The 12978-nt window shown below is 37.7% G+C and overlaps 1 protein-coding gene across 1 annotated transcript; it reads right to left on the bottom strand.

Annotated features, from left to right (window-relative positions):
- Positions 1–1323: 1323 nt before the first annotated feature.
- LOC129282438 (galactosylceramide sulfotransferase-like) lies at positions 1324–10723 on the bottom strand. Its single transcript, XM_064114983.1, has 3 exons — positions 10519–10723; positions 5564–6162; positions 1324–3534 (listed from the first exon to the last, which is right to left on the bottom strand). The coding sequence occupies exons 1-3, from the start codon at positions 10674–10676 to the stop codon at positions 2741–2743; spliced, it is 1551 nt and encodes a 516-aa protein (XP_063971053.1). The 5' UTR covers positions 10677–10723; the 3' UTR covers positions 1324–2740.
- Positions 10724–12978: the final 2255 nt, after the last annotated feature.

The raw sequence follows: 12978 nt of genomic DNA on the forward strand, positions 1-12978 counted from the left end.
CCGACTCCATACCGATCAAGGCTTTTACGTTATTACCAATTACAGATCATCGGTCGGTTTGGAATCGGTTTCGGTTACAAACACACGAACGAAACCGACTCCATACCAATCAAGGCTATTACGTTATTTCCAATAACAAATCATCAATCGGTTTGGAATCGGTTTCGTTGGTGTGACTGCATTGATAAGGGTCATTGGAACTTGTATACAGGGGCCTGTTGCATAAAACTTTTTACCTGAGAAAACTCTGGTAAAACTGAAAACAAAGGTTAGTCTGATTTCTGCAGTTGACTTTAACACAGGACAAAAACTCCGGTAAAAACAACCTGAGTTTTCTCAGGTAAAAAGTTTTATGCAACGGGCCCCAGATATACCAGGCTTTGAGATCATACCCCTCATCATTGCTAATATTATCATTTTCATGATTATTTTCAGCATCCCGATCGTTACCAAAACGAACAGTTCAAGCAAGAAAAGAGAAGATCAAACATGCACACACATTTCGAGTTTTCTAACACCTTCTAATAGGTCCATGATTATGTTAAACCCCAAAAGGTCTCTATAAAATAAAATAAATCTGCTCTCTGAGTTAAAGTATTTAAAGAATACATCGGGGAGAAACTATTTATTTCTTTATCTTCCATATTAATAAATATAGTTATTCTTTTAGTATCGAAATTAGAGTAAGGTATTTTGCTTCCATTTTCCGCTAAATTATTCATAGTGTGACATTATAGGTCCTGCTCTGATTGACAAGTTAATTAAGAGTCCAATGATTTATCAAGGTGTCTTCAAATATTCATGATGGCGAGGAATATGAATTTCTTCTGATGGTTAAGCTGCACACTTTAAGTTCAGAGTAATGTATGGCAACTTATTACAATTATTGTCTTCATATTTGCCGTTGCAATATTTTGGTTTAATAACAATTAGGCTGTAGGTCAATATGATCATAATGAAAGCGTAGCGCATTCATAATTCCAAGCAACGTCGAATCTTATCAGGTTAATTTTAATGATTTTTGTTCATTAAACCTAGGGTGGCCTCACTATCAATTTTTCGATTGAGGGGGCGGCAAGTTACCTATTTTCTTTCCTCGGCCTATTTGCAGGCACATGATAGGGGTGACAGAGTTAGCGACCTATGTTTCTCTTGATCCAGTGCTTGCCCTTTCCGAACATCCGACCGCCGTTTGCTTGGTGATAAAACTCTCTCTTCCTTTGGAACCCCACCCCCTTTTTTGGGGGGAGGGGGTGTTTCACGATTTCTCCGAAACATGATAAATGAACGCAACCCCCAATAAAATTAAACTGAAATACGAATCAAAGATAAACGATTTTTATAGACTCAAATAAATTGACAAGATAACATCGATTTTCAGATAGAAACAAATATAATGTGAAATAATTTTATTCATTCATTGCAACATTTGGAAAGCATTTACTGATTTGATAAGCTCCTTCTGATGAAAACTGTATTCCAAGGAAAATATGGAATACATTAAAACAGTTATCCATAAGAAGGTATAAGGCATATTGACTTAGTTAAACATTGACTATGTTTTTTTTTTAACATACCTGATCTAATGCAGCAAATAAGAAACAGGACGGCACAATGGAAGAAGGGAGCCACCGAAAATACTGATCGACATGATTATTTTGAGGGAGCAAAGCAGGGGTGCAGGAGAGGCATCAACCACCTGCACTGTAAAATATAATATTGGGTAGAATTTTAACCAGCACGAGGGTAAATATGTGCCCAACCAATTTGGGGCAGTATTTTACCCAATGCGGGAAGCATATTATCCAGTAATGTTAAAAAATAAACAGCAATAACTTTAGAATGGGCAAAGTTTTCATCACACTGGATCAATAAAAAAGCCCCCCAAAATGCTCAATGTTGGTTGGACACATAATTACCCTCATGGAGCATTTCTACCCAATATTTTTAAAGTGTGTCGCCTCAATATTTTATCAATAAACTGATAAACCTGAACAAAATCGTAGAAATGACCATCTAATTCGATTTCATAATAGTCCCCCTACACACACACACACACACACTTTGGCTCAGCCCCCTTTCAAAACCGTTTCGCAGCCCCTTCGAAGAAGGTATTTTAAAACGATAAAGGTCGGTCTGTAGAAGAAACTCGCTCACAGTGGTGGGGAAAATTATAATCAATTTGAATTGATTCAATTGTGCTCAAATTCACTGGCACTTTGCAGAGGTCCCTTCTTCTACTCCGATATGGTGTATCTTGAAAAGGACTCACAAGCGCGTATTACCTCATCTTTTCCATAAACAATTCACAAAACTGTTGAACACTTGTTAGAAACCCCCAGAGGAGTATGAGCAGATATATATATATATTTATATCATGGCCATAGTTGCACTACCCAACAATGCAGCAACATAATCATGTTTTTCAAAAATTAGGCCATGATAATTTAGTTTGCTCTAATTTATGACAGGTTTAATAAAGAGTTAGGCTGACAGTGTTACATAATTTGACTTATCAAATATTAGAATGAACTTTAACACGAATTGTAGGAATCTAGTAGCATAATTATATTAACAAAGTATATATGAGATGAGAGGCGTTTATGCAGAGTAAGCAAATGCACTGTCCAATTCTGGTTTACTGAAGTAAGGTGTCTTTCAATTAATCAATCAATCAGGTAGAGAAAAGAAATATAATAATAATAATAAGCTTTAATATCATTTCAACGTGGCGCTATTTTCAATTTCCATGTCGGAAACTATTTATATGCTTTGTTCTGAGATGTGATAAGAATTCTTTCGATGTCATTGCAAGTCGTCTGCACGTACTGTTTCTCATTTGACTTCGTTTAACCACGTACTCCGCGAGACCCGTATCTTTCATTGAACCTCGCGAGATCTCGCGGACACTCGTCCCGTCCATACACTGATCTTTCACCTTGTCGCACATGACTTTTAATTCTGCCACCTCCGCGTCCATTTTCGCCCTTCCATACGCGTCAATCTTCTCCCATAGAGTTCTATTAAAGTGCTTATAAAGCTTCACATCTCCTCTGTTCCACCAATCCAGACGCTTCACTACATATTCCGCTGCTCTCTCGTCATCAATAGACTGCGCTGCAGAATGTGGGTCCAGTGAAACTTTAATCTTGTTATGTACGTGTACAAGACTGCGCATATCCCAACAGAACAGATTCTTCAGTAGAATCAACGACTCGAAGAAGTATTCCATGATTAGGACCAAATGGAATTTCGAGTCCAGGAACTGGATGTAGTCCTGGACCAGCTTAGGGTTCTCGCTGAAACTACGCTCCATCCCGAGGTCAAAGAGCATCGGGTCCCTTCCATTGTGACGTTTGTATTTAACAGATCCGTATTTGTTGTAGAAGAATTCCGGATTGAGTGAGTACTGTTCCAACGTAGCCATGTACGTATTCTCCATTACGAAGTAAGAATACATGCTCCGGAACTGATCGGCGGACTTCCGGATAATCGTGATGTATTTGGTATCCGGCGGCATCACATTTTTTATGCCTGCCAGACATAAGAGTAAACAGATTATTAGCGTTACAAGGACAATCACTAATCAAGTATTTCAGTGTATTTTGTATGAAGTGACAGAGTCTATCTAAATCATCAAAACAGTCAGCGCATGCAAGGGCGGAAATCTCTCCATAAAAGGTAAGGGGACCAGGGACCCGAAAATTTGACAAGCAAAAAGTAAGGTCATTTCGACCAAAATAAATTTGACAAGCAAAAGAAAAATAAAGGATATCACCCAAAAAGTACGGTCATCTCGTCCAAAATAATGTTTTATTTCGATTTTGGATGACGTATTTCTTTCCATCATAAAATACCAAAAAGAGTACTATTTTGGATAGGGGGACGCGTCCCCCCCCCCCCCCGTCCCCCCTGGGATTTCCGCCCATGAGCGCAAGCATACACATCAATCAACCGCGAGTGTAACAATAAAAGTGTAATCAAGCAATGCAATGAAGCAACAATTTACCAATATTATTTATGGAACAGTGACGGCCTTCCGATGACAGAGTCAATATATAGCATACCACGAATCTTTAATTATTTATTAAGGAAAACATTATGTATAAACCGATTGACAGTTACCTTCTCTCCGTAATTGTATAATCTCAAAACACGATTAATCAATCCATTAATTATTGATCGACATAATTGTATTCATCAAATATGAATCAATTTGAACTTGAATTAACTTTAAATTTTAAATAGGCCTACAGGACCCAAAGAAGGCTAATATGCACATCAAAGTAATTGCACGAAAGTAGTACATGTATGGTTGAACTCAGTGACGTAAAAAAAAAAAAAAAAAAATCAGTGGGCTCAACAAGGCAAAAGTTGGCAAAAAGTCTAAAATGACTTATGTTTTTTTTTTTTTTTTTTTTTTGACATAATATTCAGAATATAATATCACATTTCCCTTCTTTTTCCTTTTATTTTCTCTTTTCTTTCGTCTTGGTCATGGAACTTTTGGGGTCCATGACCCTAAACTGGCCATCTATAGGCCCTATGCCAGGGCTCGAACCATGAACGCTCATGGTCAATAAAAAGATGAACCCAACGAACTCTTTTTTTTCAGTGATCCCTGTGACCTTCGTAATTATTTACCACATTGTATGAATATCACACCACACAATGTAAATATCAATGTCTGGCTTTGTGATGGCCTCGTATTACATCAGTTTGAAGTATTTTAAAAACAACCCTTCATATAGGATTTAATGTAAGTTTTCATCAGGAATCGGGGGGGGGGGGTAGGTGCAGTTTCATTACAAGGTGGACATCATTCTTGAAGCGACCAGAGCAACAAAAGAGAGAGAAAAAAAAATAGGTGCTTTTGAACCATGCTCCTTATTATTTGCTGAAGGAGAGAAAATTATATGAATTGGAAAAGAAATTGGAAATTGACGAAATAAGGTAGGGGGGCTCCGCGACACGTACATTGATAACCTCCTCCCTCCCCGAGGCTTTGGGCATAGTCCTTAAGGGTCTTAATGTGATTTAAACGGTTGGTTACCGAATACACTAAGGCCCCGTCTTACAAAGAGTTACGATTGATGATCGGATCAACCTCAACTATATGGAAATCCAGCAATGTCTTTTTTTTTCAACAGGAAATTTGTACAATTCCCTTTGTAAACAAAGAGAAGCATACAGAATGTTTAAGAAAACAAGAAATGTATTAATATATAACATATCTAGAACACATTTTTTACAAAGTAACGTGCATTTCTTATGTTGACGTTGCTGGCTTTCCATAGTTGTGGTAGAACTGGGGAGCGTTTCATGAAAGGACTTGTCGGACGTTTTATCCGACAAGTCCCATTTTATCCGACAGTTACTATAGTAACAGTGCCTCTCAGCCAATCAGAATCAAGGAAAGATGTCAGATCTGACAACTTGTCGGATGAAAATGTTGATGAAACACTCCCCGGATCAATCGTTACTCTTTGTAAGACGGGGCCCAGGTTCCGAAAGGAAATTTATCAATACAAACACACAAAAATAAACATAAATCAGGACTTACTCTCATAAAAGAATCTCTGATGGTTGGCCATAATGTTGTATGATTTTCCCTGACGTACTGGCAAGATACTGTTTGGTTCAAACTCGCGCACTGATTGGATGTAAACACCACGTGACGGGAGTGCAAAGGTCAACCTCCTCTCATCCCCATAACGGTATATAATATTCTGTAGTGTCGAGCTTCCTGTTTTATGAGTCTTTACATAAACTATATTTGATTGGGGCTTGCACGTTCTGTGGTCATCTGTCGAGTAATCTGTTCGCTTCTCCTCAACCATTCTAGCACCAAAAGGATCGTCTCTGCTAGATGTCGTGTCTACCCGCTTACGATCCGGGGTAGATTCGTACACTGGTTTGAAGGCGATTCTAGACTTGCTCCGGTCCTTGGGATATATCCGACGAACAGCCGGAGCCGGATGCCCGAACGGATGAGAGAAAACCGGGTAGGAGGATTCGTCTTCGCCCGCGTTGTCACCGCTAACCGAAAATTCTCTGTCTTCGTCGCCTGCGTCATAGATGACGTCATTCTTAGTATTGGACTCGTCGAGGCGATTTTTGGAGCGATGGATAATCGGCTGAGGATGAAGATGGTCTAGCCACCTGTAGAAGAAGAATAAGGACAATGTATTGTATGAAACCTACAAAGTTGAGTCTTCGGGTATCAGGTACTATGTCAAGAATAGCTGAGGGGTAAGGGTGGATAATGATGATACACTGTTAAAAATACCGTGATTTTACAGAAAAAAGAAGATTTTGCAGAAAGCAACAACAGAATCATTCTGTAAATACATAAAACAGGACTTTTTCTGCAATTTAACAGAACAGGTCTGTTTAAAAGGGGGAAAAGGGTGTTTTATTTAAGGAAATCTGTAAGATTCCATACACCAAATACCAATTTCCTGTAAGATTACGCAATCTGGTAAGATTACAGGTGTTCTCGAGACTCTGCTGCAGGAGAGGGGGATTCGCTCATCGACGTACGGAGGAGGGTTCAAGAACACAGAAAAAGTATTGAAAATGCCTGTCAAACGACAAAGAACAGCAGGGAGGCCTTTGTCGAGAAATGGTGAACCGGAACAGCAGTTTCGTGCTAAGTTTCAGAGCTGACAAAAAATTGCAAATATGTGATTTGTCCAGAGTGACAAAACTGCTGTTTTTAATTCCCCAACTTAAGAGAGAGACTCCTTCTTTTCTTCTTTGGCATGAAGGGCATTTGACAATTTCTCTATTCTTAAATCCTTTGTACGTCTCGAAGCAAAAACTCCCTAATGAATCGTAGGGATGTGGCATCCTATTCTTAAATCCTCTGTACGTCTCGAAGCAAAAACTCCCTAATGAATCATAGGGCCGTGGCCCCCCACCACAGGCGACCACCCGCTATGTTTTGGGTTTTTTTTTCAAAAAGTGAAGAAAAAAATGAGGAAGAAAATTGGAAAGAGAAGGACGAAGAACACGAAAAAGCGGAGGTCTGGATCGTATAACTCTATTTTTACCCAATTAATTCAACAACAAAAAAGACTGACGTCATCTTGAAATCCTCTTGCCCCCTCCCCATATTGAAATGTTCTGGAGCCGTCCCTGATCACGCGTATATCCACTCCCTAGACATGCTAGAGTGTCAGCTTTACCTCGGCTTAACCCGGTTGCAACCGGGACGCAACATTGTATCAAGGAATGGAATATAATACTCTTCCAGGTAACATATATGATTTAATAGCTTATCTATGTCTAGACTACATCTGCAGAACCAAAATAGAATTTAATCCTGATATTTAGAACAAATTTCATCTGCAGGGAATTAAAGGTGCCTTGTTGAAGTAAGTTGATGGAGAAGAATAAGAGGAGGAGAATAATGATGAGACGTTCAAGTAGTAGTATAGCAGCAGTATAGTACATGCAGAAGTAGTAGCAGAAGTTAAGAGTGAATGAGAAGAATAAAAAAAAAGCAGAAGAAGAACTAGTAGTAGTAGTAGCAGTGGTAGTAGAAGTAGTAGTAGTAGTAGTAGTAGTAGTAGTAGAAGTAGTATTAGTAGTAGTAGCACTAGCGTACGTACGGGGGGGCAGAGGGGGCAGTCTGCCCCCCCCCCCCTGACGAGCCACAACCCATGCAAGGACGTATCCCTGCCCCCCTGACGAGCTTGAAAGACTTTTTTTGCCCCCCCCCTGACGAGCTTGAAGACCTATATTGCCCCCCCCCCCCCCCAACGAGCTTGAAGCTCTTTCTTTTTTTTTTTTTGCTTGTCAATTTTTTTTCTGGTACGAAATCCTTCATTTGTTTTTTTTTTGCTTGTTAAATTTTTTTCTGGTACGAAATCCTTCATTTGTGATTGAAGACTTTTTTTTTTTTTTTTTTTTGCTTGTCAATTTTTTGGCGGACGGTTTTGCCCCCCCCCCTGTGGAAAATCCTAGGTACGCCACTGAGTAGTAGTAGTAGTAGTAGTGGTAGTGGTGGTGGTAGTAGTAGTAGTAGTAGTAGTAGAAGTAGTAGTAGTAGTAGGATTAGTAGTAGTTAATAGTAGTAATATAGGATTTCCCGGCGAAATTCACGCGATTTTCATTTGAATCAATATTGTTGGCATTTAAATTAGCATAAATCGGTTTTGCCTTGCAAATTGTCATCAAATATATTTATTTTTACATAAGATTGAGGATGTTTGTTTAGAAGGTTTGTGTGTTCTTTAAATCTAGAAACGAGCCAGTTATAGCATTCAAATAGTCAGTGATTATCGAAGCGTCATTTCTAGCTTTTAAATTAGCGATTGGAATTATTTTTTTGGAAGGGATCATTCAAGCTAAGAATGCAGGGGAATAAATGTTCCAAGTGTTCACAAATCGAAGAATGTGCCGGAAAATGTACGTTTGACGTTGTGATCTACTATGTTATTTCATCTATTTGCAAGAACAAAGCATATGGGTCTATTCAGAATTGAAGCTAAGGATTATGGGAGTAATAAATGCACATTCTGCACAGATATGTCTATAGCACATTGAGTGAGAAAATATGGTCACATCTGTGCTACCCTTAACTGCACCCTCCGCTGAACAAGCCACAGTCACATGAATCACAAATATATAAATAGATGGTAGATCATTTTTTTCCTTTCATTTTATATGCTGATCGATTAAATAACATTAGATAAATTCTTAAGTTGAGCAGAAAAACCGAGCATTAATCACCCATTGTATAAGAATTCATACGGAAAAACCCCAAAACAAAAATAAAATAAAGCTGAAGAAAAAAAAGAATATTTTCTTATATAGATAAAGAGAGAATAAGAATTAAACAAAAGGAATCAATGAGCACTGCAAAAAACGCCTAAAGGCAAATTATAATGCACATTGCGCTAATTTGATGGAGCACTATAAACGATATTAAATGATAAAATCATGCCGTCGCGAGAACCGAAGACAGATTTGTGCTAAATAGAATGACCGATTCGCAAAAGAAGGACATTCTTCATTAATTAAAAGGAACCTTCCATTCATTCTACTGGAAATTTCGTAGATTTTTAAGCAAGAAAAGGGAATATAAAGAAGAGATACCCCGAGTGCACGGAATCCGTCGAATTTGAAAGAAAGGAAAGCTCACATCAATGCCATACTCCCGATTTTGGCCGGGAAATCATATATAGGCCTGCAGTGAAATGATCATCGACACACTTTATTCTATTTTTTTTGGGGGGGGGGGTCGGAATGGCATTACAAATACCAATTTCGTTTTTTATTGTTTGTCATTCGTTTATTGTCTCTTTTCAAGGTTTATTGGAACAGTGATATTCGACAGTCTGCCCAGTTCACCCAACACTTCGTTGAATGAATTCTGTTGACGTTTTTACTTTAAACAAACCAGTGTAAATAGTAATTTAAAAACTTGCGTGCACAAATCGGATTGTATGCACAATTGGTTTTCCCAATATTTTACTAGCCATTTTTTATGTAAGATTTGATTTATTTCATTTCTTTTCTTTCCATTTTCCACATTCAAATCAAAAATACATAAATACAATTACAAACAAAAATGAACAAAAGTAAGGACCTTACATTTGCAAAAATTGGGTAATGTAAATTATACGAACAGAATACGATACTTATATCATCATTTTATAAAACTAAACATTCTTGAAAGTATGAGTATTCGTGTGTATGTTTAAAAAAAAAGAAAGGTGTGAAATGAAAAGAGAGACCAGCTGAGAAGCTTGGCTTGTTGGACGCTGATCTCTCGAATACGTAAATAATGTAAATAACGTAATATAATGTGAACTTGGTAAATGATCATTCAAATCAAAGGAACGTAAGTAGTAGGATAATCGCTGAAAGTGTGGAAGATAAATGCATGGTCATGGATGATAAAAAAAAACACAAAAAAAACAAACAAACAAACAAAAAAAAAAAACAGAACAATGGACGGGGGACAAGGAGAAAGAATAAGATACAAATAACGATAAGGAAAAGACAAATAAGGAAACACGGGGGGTGTCATCAATCTAATACTCTTTATTTATTATCTTCAATGTAGGCAGATTTGTATCAATTTAAAGCTTTGATTACCAAAATATACAGTTCGCTTGATCTAGAAGAAATTGTGTACCAGTCCGCCCTTTCACACGGTAAAAAAATCGTAATTTGAATGATGATTCCATTGAAAAATAAGGCTAATGACGAATATTTATAGCACGTGTGAAACCAAACTAGAACATGATTAGAACCACGAACGCCAATCACAGTCACGATTACGATAGCAATCATCATTACGATGATGATTCAAGATTCACGTGTGAATAGGCCCAGTGTCTACCGGGTGCACAAACAAACTTCCGTTTTAACGCGATAATGGCAATTTAGTTTTGAATGAACTAGTTATTGTGATAGTAGTAGTGATAGTGGTGGTGGTGGTGGTGGTAGTAGTAGTAGTAGTAGTAGTAGTAGTAGTAGTAGTAGTTTTGTTTTCATTCTTACCCTTCGGCGTTGAATTCTCGCTGAGTCCACAGGCCGTCACGTGACCCAAAGCTAGCGTGCTGATTGGATGACAGAAGAAGAAGGACGTAGATGCAAAGTCCTATAGAAGCGGAGAGAGCTAGGATTTTCCCGCTTGTCAACTTACGGAGATACCTCATTATGACGAAGGGCAATTATCATCACCTAAACAAGAATCATCACCTAAACAAGAACAAACAGAAATTTGTTTTTTCAGCTAAAACTAGATAACTGTTGTTAAGTATTGGCAAAATACATTGAAAGTAAAATGGTGTTGATGTAAGATGCAAACCAAAGCGTGTAAAAAAAGGCTATCTTTTAGAGAAACATATAACTATGTGTACTGAGCAATAATACAAGGCCGATACAAACATGTATTCACAAAGAGCATACGATAAATATAATGTAATCACGTTGATCATTTTAAATCATAATGCACAATATATGAATAAGGTGATGTCGTCGCCTGGTGAAATAACAGGCTGTCCTGTCTTTGCTGACGTAGGAAGCATGCATAGTTTACGCTATCCCCGTTTGCGAGTAATCGTCTACGGATTAGGATAGCCGAGTATCCGACTCGTGTATAACCGGGATTGTGACATGATTCCGAGAGTTAATATCATTTTCAAAAGAAGTTTAATCCACTTCTAATTCAACGAAACATGGACGGAAATCCCAGGGGGACAGGGGGGACGTGTCCCCCCTACTCAAAATAGTAGGGGGACACAATGTCAAATGTCCCCCTACTATTTTTGGTCTTTTATGATGGTAAGAAAAACATCATTCAAAATCGAAATAAAACATGTATTTTGGGACGAGATGACCTTACTTTGAGGATGAGAACCTTTTTTTTTTTGCTTGTCAAATTTATTTTCGTCGAAATGACCTTAAATTTTGGGTTATAACCTTTTTTTATGCTTCTCAAATTTCCGCCCCTGACCTGCAGCAAAAGGCCGTTTATTCCTCTAATCAATGAAGAATTAGTAACCGTATTCTGGAACACAGTTCCGTGCAAAGGATCCCGTTTCATAAAGACCTGTTACAATAACAAATGCACAATTTCTATCACAAATTTACAATCAGCCAATCAGAATGAAGGACTTCAGTATAGCTTCTAACTGTTATTGAAAATTTGTTATTATAACAAGTTTTATGAAAATGGCACCAGTGATGAGGAATGCACAATAAATAATCAAAGAGTCCTTGTCACACTCCTGATTTAAGAGGAAATCCGAATCAAGACTCAAGTCCATAATGGAGATACTTCACACGATCACCGGATAGATTGCATCCCGGTTTCCTTCCTATATCCGGATCGAGTAGCTGATGATATAACAGGGTGAGAAGAAAGGTGTCATATTGACGGTCAGTCACTCACCTCCACCAATACAAGTACAAATACATTGACAAGTTCTTTGCCACGATTGTCAAAATCAAATTATGGTTTTCACTTATCTTCAATTCAATTCGTTTTATTCAATCATTTCAAAATCAATACACATCAATTTATCTAAAATCAATATTAGTCACCAGTGGTTGTTTTCATATTATGTCGATTATCTCAATCAGGACTGGGGGCCGTTTCATAAAGCTGTTCGTAAGTTAAGAGCGACTTTAAGAACCCCTGGTGATCCTTTCTTGTGGTAAATGGTATATTCATTGGCGATGGTCAAGCGCGTAAGAAAGGTTCACCAGTCGTTCTTAAAGTCGCTCTTAACTTACGAGCAGCTTTCAGATTCAGATTCATTTCTTATTGATCCATGATAAAATACATAGAAATTTGGCCTCCACTGGCTGTACATACAAATTATATAAAGTATACAAACACAAACGACATATACATTGGGTGAATATATTGAAAAAAAATATACATAAACAATTCAAAACAGATATTGCAATACAACATAGAAGGGAGATGTCAAATAATTTACCCATTAAAGACAAAGAGTGAGAAACGGCTGAGAGTTAACTAAGAGATAGATGGAAGAGACCATGCAAGCAAGAGAAAGAATTAGTTGGATAGAAACAAAAGTGGACACAGTGGAGAAGGAAAGTGAGCGAAGAAGATAGAGGGAAATCATAGCAGAGAGACAGAGAGAGAGGGAGAGAAAAAAGCTTACACGGAATGATAATTAGGTATTACAATTTGCAGCAAGGATACTCAGCTGTATATAACGTTAAAAGTAATTACATAATAAGAAAGAACACATTAAAAACCGACTTTGGAGAGCATAACAAGCTGGGAGGGACAGAGGCAAGAATGGGCTGGGGGTCGATTACAAGTGTGTTCGAATTTAATTGAATTACTTAAAATAATAATAATATATGGTAAACAGGCAAAAACGTTGTCAAGGATTGAATGCTGACATGCGTGGTTACAAAAGCCTCAGCGTTTAACTTTGTCATTGTACATATGAATTGCATTGGGTACAAACGATTGTC

The sequence above is a fragment of the Lytechinus pictus genome, unplaced genomic scaffold (assembly GCF_037042905.1).
Source record: "Lytechinus pictus isolate F3 Inbred unplaced genomic scaffold, Lp3.0 scaffold_20, whole genome shotgun sequence".
NCBI classification, from domain to species: Eukaryota; Metazoa; Echinodermata; class Echinoidea; order Temnopleuroida; family Toxopneustidae; genus Lytechinus; species Lytechinus pictus.